This window comes from Nerophis lumbriciformis, linkage group LG22 (assembly GCF_033978685.3).
Source record: "Nerophis lumbriciformis linkage group LG22, RoL_Nlum_v2.1, whole genome shotgun sequence".
NCBI classification, from domain to species: Eukaryota; Metazoa; Chordata; class Actinopteri; order Syngnathiformes; family Syngnathidae; genus Nerophis; species Nerophis lumbriciformis.
This window is the reverse complement of record NC_084569.2, coordinates 14,024,959-14,040,975: the sequence shown is the minus strand read 5'-3', so window position 1 is coordinate 14,040,975 and position 16,017 is coordinate 14,024,959. Positions and strand designations below refer to the sequence as shown.

The following is a 16,017-nucleotide window of genomic DNA, read 5'->3' as shown; positions in this document are numbered from 1 at the left end:
AGTGTAGGATACTTCTCTTGTTGCCTTATTTGTCTTTGACTTTATTAAATGGATTTATATTATTATTTGGTGCAGCCGGGCCGGAGCAGGAGGGGATAGAAAGAGGAAAAAAAGGAAGACAGAGGGGGAAATTGTGGGGACAAGAGGGGGATTAGACAGAGAGACAAAAACAACAACAGCAAACACAACAACAATAGAACAACATCAGCAAATAGGATATGTACAAATATGATGGTAAAAGTGATACCAAAGAAGCAGTTAGTGAAATAAATACTAATACAGAAATGACAATGAGCATTATTACACTACAAATGGAGCAATACAAATACCAATAGAAATAACACTATTGATAATGAAAAATAACAATAATTACTTCTATTATCAACAATACAGTTGTTCAAATGCAACAATACATATATGTAATGATAACTTGAAATACAAAGGAAAGCAGATAAATGGAGGGGAAGAAAGAGAAGCAAACTATATTAACCTTGTAGATTGTTATAGTAATAGGTTTAGCTTTGACAGCGTGCCATGTGTTACCCCGTTTCCCCTAGGGCAACAACGTTAATATATGTTTGATGAAACGTGATTATATGCATGGATGTATGTGCACTGCAAAAACTGAAATCTAAGTAAGATGAAATATCTCAAATGAGGGTGATATTTGCTTATTTTCTGTCCGATAAGATAATTCTTCTCACCAAGCAGATTTTATGTTAGAGTGTTTTACTTGTTTTAAGGGTTTTGGTCCTAAATGATCTCAGTAAGATATTACAGCTTGTTGCTGAGATTTGATGACCTATATTGAGTAAAACATGAATATCAAGTGTTGCAAAGCTGTGTCATCAACACTCACAAGTATAAAACTACTTTTTCAAAGTAATAATTTCTTATTTCAAGCATGAAAAACAAAATCATGACTTTGACACAATTGTGTCTCATAATTAAAACGGATGACAGCCAAATGGACTTTGCTGTTTTATTTTCAATGAAACAATAGAAAACACGTACTCATGAAGTAGTACAGTTGGCACAGTACAGTAAACTGACTATTTAAACATTTAACATGTGACATTTCTAACAATTTTGAACAGAAATAGTTAATGCACATTCAGATAAATTCTTCAAAATTACAATAAAAAAATGTTTGGCCGGGGGCCGGGCTGTGTATATGCGCACTAATTGACTGAAAGAGCACGCACTTGGCGCGATGATGTCATGTTATCCATGGAAAAATGCATTTTTAGACAATATGATTTGCCTGAGCGGCTAGGAGACCCCGAGAGTAACAAGCGCTTGCCTTGTTGCCTTTCCATTAAGAAAAATAAACTAGTTTTTAGTATAAGTTTGCTGGTTTCAAGAAATGTAATGTCGAGCGCATATCATTATGTCAAGATAATGGCACTAGCATTTACTTCATTTAAGAATATTTTTCAACATATTGGGCTAAAAAGTCCCTTTTTTTTCTACCAAGAAAAGTGCACTTGTTATTAGTGTTAGTATACTTATTTTAAGGTATTTTTGGGTTCATTGAAGTTAGCTAATTTTACTTGTTTTGGAAAGTCTTGACAAGCCAAATTTTCTTGTTCTATTGGCAGATACTTTTGCTTAGTTCAAATAAAATACCCCTAATTTTTTATTTTTATTTTTTCTTGTTTTTGAACACTGACTTTTTGCAATCTATGCACATATATGTACAGTATGTACCTGCCCAATTCCAAACAATGTTTAATGTGTTACACGGCTCGGTTGGTGATAACCCTGTAAATGTTCACACCTGTAAAAATGAGTTAAAGGGGCGTGGAAGCGCCAACTCTCCAGGGAAGAAAACAAGAGTGGAAGTCCTCCTCTCCATTCAGACGACCGCTCCTGCTGCACAAACAATGTCCCCTTTGGAGGACTTCCTGGCGTCGCTCTCGTCGAGTTCTACCACCGTGCTGGTGGCCGTCTTTGTGCTGCTCCTCTTAGCCGTTGCCACCCGGAGCTTCACTTTGCAAAGCAAGGAAAGTGAGAGGGAGCCTCCGGGGCCGAAACCATGGCCCTTGCTTGGCAACCTGCTTCAGCTAAATCTCAACAAGACCTACAAAGAGTTTTGTGAGGTAAAATTGCAACAATGTCCTCATGTCGGCTTCTTGATCACTGACTCTTCTGACAGCTTTCAGAACGGTACGGGTCCGTATTTACGGTCTACATGGGCACCAATAAAGTGGTGGTGCTGGCTGGATACAAGGCGGTCAAAGAGGCGCTGGTCAACCATGCAGATGAATTTGGAGAGCGCCACATCTTCCCGATTTTTCAGGACATGAACCAGGGCCATGGTGAGAGTATTCCTTTGTTACGTAATATTGTACGTTTAATGTCTAAACCATTGAAGTTAAAATTTAAGTGGACGGTCCAAAGTGAACTCGGTGGTGCACTTATTTATTTATTTTTGCCATGCAGAAAAGCAACTACAAAGATAAAAAAATATATATCAAATGTAGTGCAGCATCTAAGAAAACAATTATAATAATAAATGATCTATATAATAAATATTTGTATTTATAATTTTATGTGTACAGTTTTTTGAAGGATTAAAAAATAACATTATTGAGTCAATTTGGATTTTTTTTTTTTTTACATTTTTTTTCCCAAGCTGTATTGTGCCCCACACTTGAAAAAAACAAAGTAATGAATAAATAAGTTTTCTTAGTAAGAATAAAAACCTTTGTAATATTTTTTGTCAGTGCTAACCATTTTTTCAAGCTGCTGTGCTTCCTTTGTTTCTACATTTTAGTTTTGAAAAATTTGATAAAGCAACCACGCACTCAACCTAATTCAACATTTAAAAGTTAAATTCAAAAACTTATATTTACTAAAAAAAAACCTAACTTTTTAAAAACATATATTTAAAATGATTCTAAGAGTTTTATGAAATTTAAAGTTAAATGAAAAATATGTTTTATATTACTTTCTTTGCTGCTCTCTGTCTATATGTATGTGTATATATGTATATATATATATATATATATATATACGTATATATATATATAAATATATATATATACGTATATGTATATATATATGTATATATATATGTGTATATGTATATATATATGTATATGTATATATATATGTATATATATACGTATATGTACTGTATATATTTAGATGTATATACTGTATCTATCTCTGTATATATATATATATATATATACGATTGTAGCTGAGATAGGCTCCAGCGCCCCCCGCGACCCCAAAGGGAATAAGCGGTAGAAAATGGATGGATGGATGGATATATATATATATATATACATACACATACATACATATATATATGTATGTGTATATATGTGTATATATATATATATATATATATATATATATATATATATATATATATTCATAAATATATATATATATTCATAAATATAGCTATTTGTAAGATATACTGTAGCTATATCTATATGTATGTACAGAAATATATATACTGTATATAGATACAGAAAAATATGTTTGTATGTGTATATATTAGGACTGTCAAACTAATTAAAATATTGAATCGCGATTATCACAATTAATTAATCGATCATTTTTAAGTTTAAAAAAAAAAAGAATTTGCGTTAATAAAATGTTTTTAAACATTATGCTTTTTGAAACAGCTTAACACAAAAACGATATAAACACATTTTTAAAGAGAATAAAAAAATATTTGCAGTGTCTTGCTAGATTTTCTATTTTGTAAGAATACAGAATGTGTAATACTGCTTTAGGAGCACTTGTATTAAGAGGAGAGGAGCTACGTTTCCATGATTAGATAGCAGTTTCACGCCTTAATAACACAAAATGTGGATTGTTACGATCATGCTTTGATTGTCAAAGATGTTTGGTGATATTTTTTCTACTTGAATAAATGTTTCTGATATTCTGTATTTTAAATGTTGTACAAGTTATTTGTAGTAGTAGTTTAGTTTAGACATGTAAAAACAAAGCAAAAGAAATAAATAATGAAAAAAGGAAATATTATTGATAACATTACAGTAAGGTACATAAATAGAAACAAATATTTCACAATGATAACATAAAAAATGGAAACACTACATAATGGTTGTTTTTTTTTCATATCCCACCCCTTATTTTATAAATCAAATAACTTCCTTTCTAATCATCATTATTATTGTATTCAATGATAAATTTACCAGTCTTATTACAATATATCATCAATAATCTTTAACCCAATTCACTCACTTTTCTTTGGCACAAAAATATACACATACCGGTACTATATATAGTCACATGAATACAATTAGTAATTGATGGTAACACAAACCAATAAAGAAATAACTACCCAAATAATTACAATACAAATAATAATAATGTAGAAACCCTCGTTTTGTACATATTGAAAATCATGTCTTTGTATCATTTTTTTTTTACACTAAATTAAGGTTGGAAATTCTTTTAATTCCGCATTCAAACCATTCCATAGTTTATCTCCACATATTGTAACACAAAAGCTTATTTGTGTTGTGTGTACATTCTGAATTTGAAGATTGAAATTACCCTTAAAATCATAACCCTCTTTCCTTTCAGGGAAAAACTTTTGCACATTTCCAGACCGTGAATCGTTTTTTTGCTTTATATGTCATTTGTACTGTTTGTAGTTTCACAAGATCTTTAAATTTCAATAGTTTTGAATGTATATCCTGCCTTATGAATGAACCTTATTGCTTTCTTCTGCAGGGTGATGAGTGGATATAGTGTGCTTGTGGAATTATTGCCCCAAACTTCTGCACAATAGTGCAAGTTAATGGCATTAATACCTCTGCATGACAATTATTTTAACTTTCTCTACCTACTTATTAATAACATGTAATAATCAGCCTGTTAAACATTCTGCAATTGCAGATGATCAATCAGAACAGGTTATAAAATAATATTCAATAACGATGGAAATGTTGTGTAGTGAACTGTAATTCTCCAATGTGGGCTGCAGAGGGCAGTAGCAGGCATGTATTAAACCTTGTCTCAGTGGTAGTGAAGAAAAAGACGAGACCGTTCAAAGAGAGAATGTCTTCCTTCCTTCACATCGCCGCTGCCATTAAAGTACACTTCATTTCAATCTGCCAGAAAACATTTTTTTTAAGTAGAAATATCACATATTAAAACAGAGTCACAGAATATCGTGATCTATTGTAAGACGATTTTCGTTGTTTTGTTGATTTGACCGGATGTGAAGCGTAGCGCTATTATTGTGAAGCCCCCAACCGGACGTGTGTGATTGGTATGAGAAAAGACTTGACATGTTTTGACGAAAATCTCAGATAAAAGTGACTTTAGATTTTTTCTTGTTGCTGCTGAGCTTGTAATCCATTTTACTAAAGAAATTCGAGTAACAATCGACATTTTATGTTTTTTTAATGCACTTAACTGTAATCCAAATACGGACTCCATTGAGACTTTTATTAGTAGATTGCACAGTTCAGTACATATTCCGTACAATTGACCACTAAATGGTAACACCCGAATATGTTTTACAACTTGTTTGAGTCGGGGTCCACGTTAATCAATTCATGGTAACACGCTCAGCGTTCGCTCCAATGATGTCGTCTGACGGAGGCAGATAATTAGATGTATCCATATTTGTGTGTTACTTCTTTTAAACTACAGTCATATTACAAAACAGCTAGTGTTCTTTATTTGTTATCTTTTGGTTGTCTGCAAATACTGTGTGCCAACTTTTGAGAATGTCAAGGGGGAGATCTTCTCTGCTTCTCGTCTGAAACCGACTTTAGATAATAAACAAAAGGGACGTGGAGTGAGCTGGGAGAAAAGGGAGAGTAGTAATAAATTATTTCTCTTATCTTTCCCTTTGCCCAGCTGTGGAGAAAGGGACAAGGAGGGTGGGGGCAAGAGAGACGAGATAAAATAAGAAGTTTTGCCTTATGAAAAGTTAGACCAATTTAGCTGTGCGAGTGAGCTCTTCTGTACAGGATTTGGTCTCAAGTTTATTTCCAAAGGCTTTGGAAATAAAATTACAAAATACCTATTCTGTCTCTGGTGGTTCTTCTACTCAGCTTTACGTGTCATAAAAGAGCTTGGGAGTGACCAGCAACTTGAATTCCCTGGGAGGAACAACTGGTCCAACGCAACACGTCTCACGCCGATTGAAAGTAAAATTGTCTCGTCTTGTCCGGAGAACGACTTGTCATGGCTTTGGATCTGAGATTTCCATAAGGTCTCCCTTTCTTTGTGCAGGTCTACTAGCTATTTTTGAGTAGCTGGATGCCGTTACACATCTTCCCAAACTATGGAACGGGCAAAGGGTCAAAAACGTTAATCGCGCATTAAAACAAATGATCGCCGTTAAAGGAACTTATAGTTAATGCGTTATTATCGCATTCACTTTGACAGCCCCTATATATATATATATATATATATATATATATATATATATATATATATATATATATATATATATATATATGTGTATATATATATATATATATAAAGTCGTGTTCGAAAGTTTACATACACTTGTAAAGAACATAATGTCATGGCTGTTTTGAGTTTCCAATAATTTCTACAATTCTTATTTTTTTGAGAGTGATTGGAGCACATACTTGTTGGTCACAAAAAACATTCATGAAGTTTTGGATCTTTTATGAATTTATTATGGGTCTACTATGGATGGATGGTACTTTTTCGTCACTTATTGTTTGTCTTTGGTACACTAATGTGTATATGTTTGGCCATTGGTTCTTTGTTTTGTTTTTGCAAAAATATATATATATCTATTTAGGGACCGAGTCCCTTTGGGCCAGAGGACCCTATTGAATTTCTAGCGTTTTATTATTATACCGCCGCCTCTTTGAGCTGTAATTTGACCCCCTTAACATGCTTCAAAACTCACCAAATTGGACACACACATCAGGACTGGCGAAAATTGCGATCTAATAAAAAAAACAAACCCCAAAACTCAGAATTGCGCTCTAGCGCCCCCTAGGAAGAAAACACAGACAAAACTGCCTGTAACTCCCAGTAGAAATGTCGTAGAGACATGAAACAAAAACCTCTATGTAGGTCTCACTTAGACCTATATTTCATACACTGACAACCCCCAGCAAAAATCAACAGGAAGTTTGAAATTCCCCCTTCAAAACAAAAGTTGAAGTTGTGTAAAAACAGTCACCTTTTTTCAAACATTATCTCCTCTGAGCGCGTTTGTCGTGTCAGCTTCAAATTAGCACAGGAGAGATTTAACCCTTCTGATTAAAAGTTGATGAAAGAGTTGTAATTGCTGCTCCGGTTTGGATTTTATGAGTCTTCAAAGTTGGTCCCGTCCATCGCTGCTTGCAGCTTTAATTTTATATTGCTCTTTTTATCTTTGGTATGAACATTATTATGTAAACTCGAAGTTATTATTACTTTTTTGGTTCTTTGTAGTTGCTATTTTTGTACTACAACATTTTATTATTTGATCATGTTGTACTGCATTGTAATCTTTTGTTTTGTGATTGTGTGATGTTTTTTGCCTGGACCCCAAGAAGAATAGTCTCCACTGCGGTGTAGACTAATGGAGATCCTTAATAAACTAAACTAAACTACTGAAAATCTTCTGGGTCAAAAGTATACATACAGCAATGTTAATATTTGGTTACATGTCCCTTGGCAAGTTTCACTGCAATAAGGTGCTTTTGGTAGCCATCCACAAGCTTCTGGTTGAGTTTTTGACCACTCCTCTTGACAAAATTGGTGCAGTTCAGCTAAATTTGTTGGTTTTCTGACATGGACTTGTTTCTTCAGCATTGTCCACATGTTTAAGCTAGGACTTTGGGAAGGTCATTCTAAAACCTTAATTCTAGCCTGATTTAGCCATTCCTTTACCACTTTTGACGTGTGTTTGGAACGCCCAACTGCGCCCAAGACCCAACCTCCGGGCTGATGATTTTAGGTTGTCCTGAAGAATTTGGAGGTAATCCTCCTTTTTCATTGTCCCATTTACTCTCTGTAAAGCACCTGTTCCATTGGCAGCAAAACAGGCCCAGAGCATAATACTACCACCACCATGCTTGACGGTAGGTTTGGTGTTCCTGGGATTAAAGGCCTCACCTTTTCTCCTCCAAACATATTGCTGGGTATTGTGACTAAACAGCTAAATTTTTGTTTCATCTGACCACAGAACTTTCCTCCAGAAGGTCTTATCTTTGTCCATGTGATGTCAGATGTGTCACTTTTTTCCATGATGTGTTTCCCAGGAATCGTGTTTTCAAACGGAGAGTCATGGAAAGAAATGAGACGGTTTGCCCTCAGCACTCTGAGAGACTTCGGAATGGGCAAAAGACTCGCTGAAGACAAAGTCATAGAGGAGTGCAGCCACCTTATTCCCGTCATTGAGAAGTTTAAAGGTATGTCGTCACTTCGTGTGTCCTTTTTATGGTCTTCTTTTCCAATATAGCATTTTAGAACTTGCACTTTTTTAAGTGTTGAGTGCTGAGTAGCTGGACAGGACGAAAAAAAAAACAACAACTCTATATTCCAACTCTCAAAAGCTCACATTTTCAGTGGAGTTTCGGCGGTTTATGTGTTGTCGAATCCCCTCGCAAAATCTGAACCGTGTCCTGAAACGGTCACATGGTATCATTTCTGGCTCCTCCCCTTTGCGATTGCCTACCTGCTTGGCACTCAGCATCAAGGGTTGGAATTGTGTGGTGTTCGGGTCTGTGGGACCCGTTTTCATTTTTCATTAAAAGAAAGATTATACAATTAATTAATTTTTCAAACTGAGACTCACTGACTTTGGCTCATTTTCTGTGAAGAACATATATCTGAATACATATTTCATGACCACACACCATACACCCCCCCTACACATTTCTATTACATTTAAGATGTCCGGGTCCACTGGACCCGGGGCTACTAGAAGTGTGGAAATTGATGTTCTGTGTACCACACACACACACACACACACACACACACAGTAGGCCTAGACAGGAGGAGGACAGAGTGTAGGTACACAGAACATCAGAGGGTCAAATGTGCGAGAAAATGAGAGCAGACAGTGTTGACCAGGGGTCCCCAAACTATCGGAATCGGCCCCCCAGCATCCAAAATCCGTCCCACAGGAAGTCCCAAGTTACATTTTTTATTTTTTATTTATCTATTTTTTTTTTTTAATCTTTCCTTTCTAATTCATTTTCTACCGCTTGTTACTCTTGGTGTCTCCTAGCCGCTCAGGCAAATCATATTGTCTAAAAATGAATTTTCCCATCGATAACGTGACAATGTTAAATGTTGATGAACATCAATGTTAATTGATGTTAAATGACAAAACGGATTATAAAGACAATGTATATATGTATGTATATATATATATATATATATATATATATATATATATATATATATATATATATATATATATATATATATATATATAGTCACTAGAGGCAGGTGAGGCGGGGCCTCACCTGCCATCATGGAAAGAAAAAAAATGTAAAAAGAAAAAAAAAATAATTAAATTGTTATATGTATCCAGTGATTATACTATAAAGTTATTTTCCATTTAACTTCACCAGTTTTAGATTATTTTTATTCAAAATCGCTGAATTTTCACATTTGCCGTTCAAATACTGAGAAGAGACGGTGCGGTGATCAGCAGCCAGTTGAGGCACGTCACTCAGTGCCTCAACATGGATTCCGGACTCGGCTAACTGCTGGCCTGCTGTGCAGTGAGACTGTATTGCTATATGAATTATATTATACATTTCCATAGTTTAGTTAGCTGAGGTATATAATGTACAGTGTATTTTGTCAACAACTGTATGTGTGTAACGTATTTCTTGTGCTGAGCGATCATAAAACGGCTGCAAAAGACGCACTGGCTGAGGCTCCAGTAATCCTGCCTCCTGCACCCCCGTTGTAGAATTGTTATATCAACTAAAGCCCACACTTAAACTTTCCACGTGCAAGATTGAATCTATTTAAAAAAGTTATTTCATAAGAAGCCAAAAAGTGCAAAAACAATAATGTTCATGTTGGAGGAGTTGTGAATGACTGCAGGGCCACAACATTAGGTACACCTGCAGACTGCAGGTGTATCTAATTCACAACTCCTCCAACACGAACATTATTGTTTTTGGCTTCTTATTAAATAACTTTTGTAACCTGTTACTCAGCCAGCGATTGTGGGTCTGATGGACCCGTTGCATTTTGTGGCTTTTAATGCCTCACAATCAAACACTTTTATGTTAAAATACTGAACAGATGTTTACCTTATCCCAATAAACATCTGTTCAGTATTTTAACATAAAAGTGTTTGATTGTCAGGCATTAAAAGCCACAAAATGCAACGGGTCCATCAGACCCACAAACGCTGGCTGAGTAACAACAATATGAACATTACACAAGGGTTAAATCACCAAAATGATTCCTGAGCGCGGCCACCGCTGCTGCTCACTGCTCCCCTCACCTCCCAGGGGGTGAACAAGGGGATGGGTCAAATGCAGAGGGTCATTTCACCACACCTAGCGTGTGTGTGACTATCGTTGGGACATTAACTTTGACTAATGGAATAAACAGTAATAAAATAATATATAATAATTTCAAATAAATTATTATATATTATGAATAGAATCGATTCATGAGTTGTAGGATTGCTATCCCTACCAAGTATGACATGGTAGTAGTGTTTGAGACGTGAAAAAGATTTGAAATATCACAAACGTGCACCCAAAATAATTGGTAGGCTCCAAATAATACCTACACCTGTGGCCAAATGATTAGGTACACATGATTCAGTCCACCCAACACAATAGGTATACTGTACCTTCAACTAAAATATTATCCATCCATCCATTTTCTACCGCTTGTCCCTTTTGGGGTCGCGGGGGGTGCTGGAGCCTATCTCAGCTGCATTTGGGCGGAAGGCGGGGTACACCCTGGACAAGTCACCCCCTCATCACAGGGCCAGCACAGATAGACAGCCAACATTCACACTCACATTCACACACTAGGGCAGGGGTCGGGAACCTTTTTGGCTGAGAGAGCAATGAAAGCCAAATATTTTTAAAATGTATTTCCGTGAGAGCCACATCATATTTTTTAACACTGAATACAACTAAATGCGGGCAGCACGATGGAAGAGGGGTTAGTGCATCTGCCTCACAATACGAAGATCCAGGGTTCGATCCTGCGCTGGGGATCTTTCTGTGTGGAGTTTGCATGTTCTCCCCGTGACTGCGTGGGTTCCCTCCGGGTACTCCGGCTTCCTCCCACCTCCAAAGACATGCACCTGGGGATAGGTTTGATTGGCCACACTAAATTGGCCCTAGTGTGTGAATGTGAGTGTGAATGTTGTCTATCTGTGTTGGCCTTGTGATGAGGTGGCGACTTGTCCAGGGTGTACCCCGCCTTCCGCCCGACTGCAGCTGAGATACGCTCCAGTGACCCCCCGCGACCCCAAAAAGGGACAAGTGGTAGAAAATGGATGGATGGATGGACAACTAAATGCGTGCATTTTTTAAGTAAGACCAACATTTTTAGAGTATAAAAAATCTCTAATTATTTTTAATAACATTGTTATTTATTGAACAAGTGCGGTACAAAACGGATGGATGGATTAAAATGCATGAGAATGTTTTATATTCTGAATGTTATTTTTAACACTGATTACCAGCGGAATTATTCATTACTTATCGTGTTAAGCAATGTCAGCTAAGATTTATCTGAGCGCCAGATGCAGTCATCAAAAGAGCCACATCTGGCTCTAGAGCCATAGGTTCCCTACCCCTGCAGTAGGGTCAAAAAAACATATACATTGTGGTGGCCTCTGCGGTGTTCCACGCCATCGTCTGCTGGGGTTGGGGTGAGCATGGCCAGAGAGAGGAGCAGACCCAATAAAGCAACCAAGAGAGCCGACTCCACCCTCGGCCACCAACCAACTCTCGGCCAGTGTCCAGTCCGCATGGATGAGCGAGGATACCTCCAAGGAGGTATCCGAGGACACAACGATGTGTCCGATACCTGCGACCAGGTTTCTGCCGAAACAAAAACTCTAGTTTTTAACACGGGTCACATATGATATAATGCCGAAACAGCATCATAATGACCGGGTCGAAAAACTAGAGTTTTTGTTTCGGCAGAAACGTGGTCGCTATGATGCTGTTACGGTGGTATACCATATGCCAGTGTTTTTCAACCTTTTTTGAGCCAAGGCACATTTTTTGCGTTGAAAAATTGCGGAGGCACACCACCAGCAGAAATCATTAAAAAATAAAACTCAGTTGACAGTAAAAAGTCGTTGTCGCAATTGTTGGATATGGCTTTAAACCATAACCAAGCATGCATCACTATAGGTCTAGTGTTTTAGTTCTTGTCTTGCGCTCCTATTTTGGTGGCTTTTTCTTTTTTGGGGGTATTTTCCTGTAGCGATTTCATGTCTTCCTTTGAGCGATATTACCCGCATCAACTCTGTTTTAGCAATTAGGAATATTTCAGTTGTTTTCATCCTTCCTTGTGGGGACATTGTTGATTGTCATGTCATGTTCGGATGTACTTTGTGGACGCTGTCTTTGCTCCACAGTAAGTCTTTGCTGTCGTCCAGCATTCTGTTTTTGTTTACTTTGTTGCCAGTTCAGTTTTAGTCTCGTTCTGCATAGCCTTCCCTAAGCTTCAATGCCTTTTCTTAGGGCAGGGGTCGGCAACCCGCGCCTCTAGAGCGGCTCTTTAGCGCCGCCCTAGTGGCTCTCTGGAGCTTTTTAAAAAATGTATGAAAAATGGAAAAAGATGAGAGGAAAAAAATACATTTTTTGTTTTAATATGGTTTCTGTAGGAGGACAAACATGACACAAACGTGGCGCAGTGGGAGAGTGGCCGTGCGCAACCCAAGGGTCCCTGGTTCAATCCCCACCTAGTACCAACCTCGTCATGTCCGTTGTGTCCTGAGCAAGACACTTCACCCTTGCTCCTGATGGGTGCTGGTTAGCGCCTTGCATGGCAGCTCCCTCCATCAGTGTGTGAATGTGTGTGTGAATGGGTAAATGTGGAAGTAGTGTCAAAGCGCTTTGAGTACCTTGAAGGTAGAAAAGCGCTATACAAGTACAACCCATTTATCATTTATTTAATTGTTATAAAGCACACTGTCAGCTTCACTGATTCGAGTATTTGGCGAGCGCCGTTTTGTCCTACTAATTTTGGCGGTCCTTGAACTCACCTTAGTTTGTTTACATGTATAACTTTCTCCGACTTTCTCGGACGTGTTTTATGCCACTTCTTTTTCTGTCTCATTTTGTCCACCAAACGTTTAAGGTTGTGCATGAATGCACAAAGGTGAGTTTTGTTGATGTTATTGACTTGTGTGGAGTGCTAATCGGACATATTTGGTCGCTGCAAGCTAATTGATGCTAACATGCTATTTAGGCTAGCTATATGTACATATTGCATCATTATGCCTCATTTGTAGGTATATTTGGGGTCATTTTGTTTCCTTTAAGTCTTCTTAATTCAATTTATATCTCATGACACACTATCTGTATGTAATATGGCTTTTAATTTTTAGCGGCTCCAGACAGATATGTTTTTGTATTTTTGGTCCAATATGGCTCTTTCAACATTTTGGGTTGCCGACCCCTGGTCTAGTGTTTTAGTTCTTGTCTTGCGCTCCTATTTTTGTGGCTTTTTCTTTTTTGGGGGTATTTTCCTGTAGCAATTTCATGTCTTCCTTTGAGCGATATTACCCGCATCAACTCTGTTTTAGCAATTAGGAATAGTTCAGTTGTTTTTATCCTTCCTTGGGGGGACATTGTTGATTGTCATGTCATGTTCGGATGTACTTTGTGGACGCTGTCTTTGCGTCACAGTAAGTCTTTGCTGTCGTCCAGCATTCTGTTTTTGTTTACTTTGTTGCCAGTTCAGTTTTAGTCTCGTTCTGCATAGCCTTCCCTAAGCTTCAATGCCTTTTCTTAGGGGCACTCACCTTTTGTTTATTTTTGGTTTAAGCATTCGATACCTTTTTACCTGCACGCTGCCTCCCGCTGTTTCCGTCATCTACAAAGCATTTAGCTACCTGCTGCCACCTACTGATATGGAAGAGTATTACACGGTTACTCTGCCGAGCAAACTTGTATAAGTACCGTCAACATCCCTTAAGGAAAACCATTCTTTCTTTCAGGGCAACCATTTGACACAACAGCTCCACTGAGTAATGCCACGTCCAATATCATCTGCTCCATCGTGTACGGCAGCAGGTTTGACTACAGCGACCCTCGCTTCACCAAAATGGTGAGAAGAGCCAATGAGACCATTGCACTGAATGGATCGCCACAGATTCAGGTGAGGTTTTTGGCTGGTTCAAACGGACCGAGGACATGCTTTTTTTCCCCCCCTCCATTCTTCAAAAACATAATCAGTCACTTGTTCCAGCTTTACAACGCCTTCCCACGGCTGTTCAGCTGGAGTAAACATCGGCGGGCGATGATGAAGAGGCGCGACGAAACCCTCCGGGACATGAAGGAGCTGCTGGCCAAAGTGAAGGAGAAGCTGAACCCTGAAGTGTGCACGGGAGTAGCTGACAGCTTCTTCATCCGCAAGCAAAAAGAGGAGGTATGTCGATGCTTTCAATTAAAGGTTTCCCAATACGACTTTTTCACTTCCGATATTGGAACTTTTAAGTATGGGGCCAAATCTGATACGATATCAGCACATATCATAGGACATATATTGCCATAACATTTGGCCACGCATCCAAATGATCAGAATCAGGTGTCCTAATCCTTTGTGTATAAAATCAAGCACTTAGGCATGGAGACTGTTTCTACAAACATTTGTGAAAGAATGGGCCGCTTTCAGTGATTTCCAGCGTGGAACTGTCATAGGATGCCACCTGTGCAACAAATCCAGTCGGGAAATTTCCTCGCGCCTAAATATTCCAAAGTCAACTGTCGGCTTTGTTATAAGAACATGGAAGAGTTTAGGAACAACAGCAACTCAGCCACCAAGTGGTAGGCCACGTAAACTGACAGAGAGGGGTCAGCAGATGCTGAAGCGCAAAGTGCAAAGAGGTCGCAGATTTTCTGCACAGTCAGTTGCTACAGAGCTCCAAACTTAATGAGACCTTCCAATTAGCCCACGTACAGTACGCAGAGAGCTTCATGGAATGGGTTTCCATGGCCGGACAGCTGCATCTAAGCCATACATCACCAAGTCCAATGCAAAGCGTGGGATGCAGTGGTGTAAAGCACGTCACCACTGGACTCTAGAGCAGTGAAGACGCCTTCTCTGGAGTGATGAATCACGCTTTTCCATCTTGCAATCTGATGGACCAGTCTGGGTTTGGAGGTTGCCAGGAGAACGCTACATTTCGGACTGCATTGTGCCGAGTGTGAAATTTGGTGGAGGAGGAATTATGGTGTAAGGTTGTTTTTCAGGAGTCGGGTTTGGCCCCTTAGTTCCAGTGAAATTAACTTGAATTGCTCCAGGATACCAAAACATTTTGGACAATTCCATGCTCCCAACCTTGTGGGAACAGTTTGGAGCGGGCCCCTTCCTCTTCCAACATGACTGTGCACCAGTGCACAAAGCAAGGTCCATAAAGACATGGATGACAGACTTTAGTGTGGATGAACTTGACTGGCCTGCACAGAGTCCTGACCTGAACCCGATAGAACACTTTTGGGATGAATTAGAACGGAAACTGAGAGCCAGGCCTTCTCGACCAACATCAGTGTGTGACCTCACCAATGCACTTTTGGAAGAATGGTCCAAAAATTCCTATAAACACACTCCGCAACCTTGTGGACAGCCTTCCCAGAAGAGTTGAAGCTGTAATAGCTGCAAAAGGTGGACCGACGTCATATTGAACCCTATGGGTTAGGAATGGGATGGCACTTCAAGTTCATATGTGAGTCAAGGCAGGTGGTCAAAGACTTTTGGCAATATAGTGTAGTTGTATTATTTTGCAGTGTGTAATGTTATGTAGGTAGAAAACCCCCCCACAAGCTATCAATTTGAATGTACTAATCACCAAAAACTATTGCA

General features: G+C 38.3%; 1 protein-coding gene across 1 annotated transcript in view; it reads left to right on the top strand.

Annotated features, from left to right (window-relative positions):
* Positions 1–1,541: 1,541 nt before the first annotated feature.
* LOC133615534 (cytochrome P450 2K1-like) overlaps positions 1,542–16,017 on the top strand; it is a 19,810-nt gene continuing 5,334 nt past the window's right edge. The window contains exons 1-5 of the mRNA XM_061974181.2: positions 1,542–2,102; positions 2,159–2,321; positions 8,241–8,390; positions 14,153–14,313; positions 14,404–14,583. Of these exons, the coding sequence (XP_061830165.1) occupies positions 1,686–2,102; positions 2,159–2,321; positions 8,241–8,390; positions 14,153–14,313; positions 14,404–14,583 (1,071 nt within the window). The 5' untranslated portion in view covers positions 1,542–1,685. The remainder of the gene's footprint in view (positions 2,103–2,158; positions 2,322–8,240; positions 8,391–14,152; positions 14,314–14,403; positions 14,584–16,017) is intronic.